Source organism: Cyprinodon variegatus, unplaced genomic scaffold (assembly GCF_000732505.1).
Source record: "Cyprinodon variegatus isolate N-32 unplaced genomic scaffold, C_variegatus-1.0 Scaffold344, whole genome shotgun sequence".
NCBI classification, from domain to species: Eukaryota; Metazoa; Chordata; class Actinopteri; order Cyprinodontiformes; family Cyprinodontidae; genus Cyprinodon; species Cyprinodon variegatus.
The window spans coordinates 461,625-464,088 of NW_015150797.1; the positions used below are offsets into that span (position 1 = coordinate 461,625).

Genomic DNA, 2,464 nt, shown 5'->3' on the forward strand with positions numbered 1-2,464 from the left:
ATCAGGCTGAAGCAGGTTAAGTTAGTCCTTGCCTTCCCTCTCATTGGACACAACTGATTGTTACTGATTGTATTTCAGTTGTCAGATGGATACTTCTTTTAGGATATAAATCATATCAGAAAATTCAAATTTATTCAAACTGGCTTCAGGGGAATCATAGAAAGTTCACATGTGGATCAAAGACCTTCACAGCCACAAGGTCTCGATCTGACGACCCTTTATGGATGTGTAGAAATGTTGCCACCACCTTATTGAATTTATGTATTGAATTCTTAAGTGAAAAGAGTGTCCAAAACGTAATAACTAGTAACAGTACACATAGTGGTATTCTGTAGATGTGCATTATTATAAATAGCAAAAGACATTTTTAGGCCCTGATACCAATACCTGGCTGTACAGATTTTTCTTGTGTTTTTTAGTTTTTGCAGCACTAGTGGCTTGGTTTTTCAACAGTAGGCTGACAGGAAAGGGAGTATGAGAGAGAGGGAGAGACATGCGGCTAAGGACCAAAGGTCGGATTCGAACCCGCATCGAGGACTAAGGCATGTACATGGTACTTGGGTTGTGCGCCCTAACCGCTGCGCCAGCTGCACGCACAGGCTGTGCACTATCGGCCGATACCGATACCCTACCCAGACCATATATTTGAAATTGATGTGTGTGTATATATAAAGAACTGCATACTACTTGGATATAAAATATTTGCCATCATGGCTTTGTCAAGCTGCTGCCTACTTTTGTGAAGCAGGAAAAAGACTAAAAGTGAATCCAGTAGAACTTTTTATTGCCTACCTGGAATAGGTGACAATAGTTAAAGAAGCTTTTGGCTCTCAAAATGGTATCGGTGCCCTAACTGGTAATCGCCGATACAGATACACCGTTTTAGTGCTGGATCAGGGCCCCGCCTGATACTGGTATCGGTATCGGTGCAACACTAATTAGAAAGTCTCTCCAAGCTTAGTTTATCCAGATGTTGACGGCCATTTCTGTTCAGGATGTTTTGCAGAAGAACAGATGCCAAATGTTATTGTTTCTTGGTGTTCTATGTAAGGACGGGGGTACATTCTATTCTATTCTATTTTATTTTATTTATTTATTTTCTTATTTTTTTCCTACTTGCTTTGATTCTGTTTTATTTTCCTATATTTCAATCATGTAAAGCAGTTTGCATTGTCTTTGTACTGAATTGTGCTATACAAATACATGTGCCTTGCCTTGCCTTAAAAGGCCTTAAAAGGATTTATGATTTAGAAGAAGCCTTCACCCACAGTATGAGAAACAGACAAACACAAAGCTTTTTTATTTTTTTATTTTTTTTTTTATTTATAGCAATCTCACCAGCGGCAGGTTTTCTGTCTGAATTAATCAACTGACTCCATCTCCCGATCTCTCTGTTCTTGGTTGTGATCCTCATGGACGTCCTGGTGTTTTCTCTCCTCCCCCTGCTGCTCCTCTGGCTCTTGGATGCCCTCCATGGTTCCAAGTGACTGACTACCTGCTGATTCTGTGGATGCTGTGTGTGATATTGTGAAAGAACTAGCAATCTCTTTCAGAAGAGCCTGTTCAGCCTTCAGTTTAGCCAGCGCCTCGGTCAGTGGGCTTGTGAGCTCTGGTGCTCCAGTAGAGGCGGGGTTTTCTGTATTCTGAGCAGGATGATCCTCCTTTGGGTCTCTAGGAGCCTCCTGCACCTCACTGCCCTCCTGCTGAGCTTCCTCAGGTTTGCATAGGTCTGTTTGACCTTCCTGCACCTTTCCAGATAAACTCTTCCTTTGCTCCTGCAAAGCCCTGCACAGACTTTCAAGCTTCTGGTTCTTGACAGTGAGAAGCTCGAACTCTTTTTCTTTAATCGTTCTCTGATGGGAGGAGACAGACAAAACATTCATATTATTATTATAAGACTGCTAAAAATTCAGTTTTGGACGCTTTTAAAACGCATACAGAACGCTGCAAAACTACTCTCACCTTATGAACTTTTTTTCATGCTGTACTTTTAATAACCAAAAACTGTAATGTTTTGTTGTTGGTTTATTATTTTAACAGAAATGTATGTGATAGACCAAGGGTGAAGGTTGTAAGAAGCAACAAGCAGCATTTCATGTCAGAACGACACACAGGTGGTGATCATTTTAAAAACTATTGGAATTTACTGTTTGCTTTGGTTCCAGTGACTATTTCCAATAAAAAGTGATACCAATGTCATTTCTATAGTTTGAATTCACACATCCAGGGACGCTCATGTTGTATTTCGATGCCAGCTAACTAGGGCTGCAACAACAAATCAATAAAAATCGACTTTTAAAAGGGTTGGCAACGAATTTAATCACCGATTAGTTGTGTCGCGCGATTAATGCGTCATCCGCCACCGCCGTCATCCGGGGGAAGAAAAAAAAATATGGCGGAGCGAGTCAGCGCCGCAGTTGCAGTGTTGCCAACTCAGCGACTTTTCAGACCCCTCCAGCGACTA

General features: G+C 41.3%; 1 protein-coding gene across 2 annotated transcripts in view; it reads right to left on the reverse strand.

The window, feature by feature from the left end:
* Nucleotides 1-1,330: 1,330 nt before the first annotated feature.
* The window catches only part of LOC107091582 (beta-taxilin-like), a 12,003-nt gene continuing 10,869 nt past the window's right edge, over nucleotides 1,331-2,464 (reverse strand). For both annotated transcript variants that reach the window (XM_015385584.1, XM_015385585.1), the window contains exon 10: nucleotides 1,331-1,853. In XM_015385584.1, coding sequence (XP_015241070.1) covers nucleotides 1,362-1,853 — 492 coding nt within the window. In that variant the 3' untranslated portion in view covers nucleotides 1,331-1,361. The remainder of the gene's footprint in view (nucleotides 1,854-2,464) is intronic.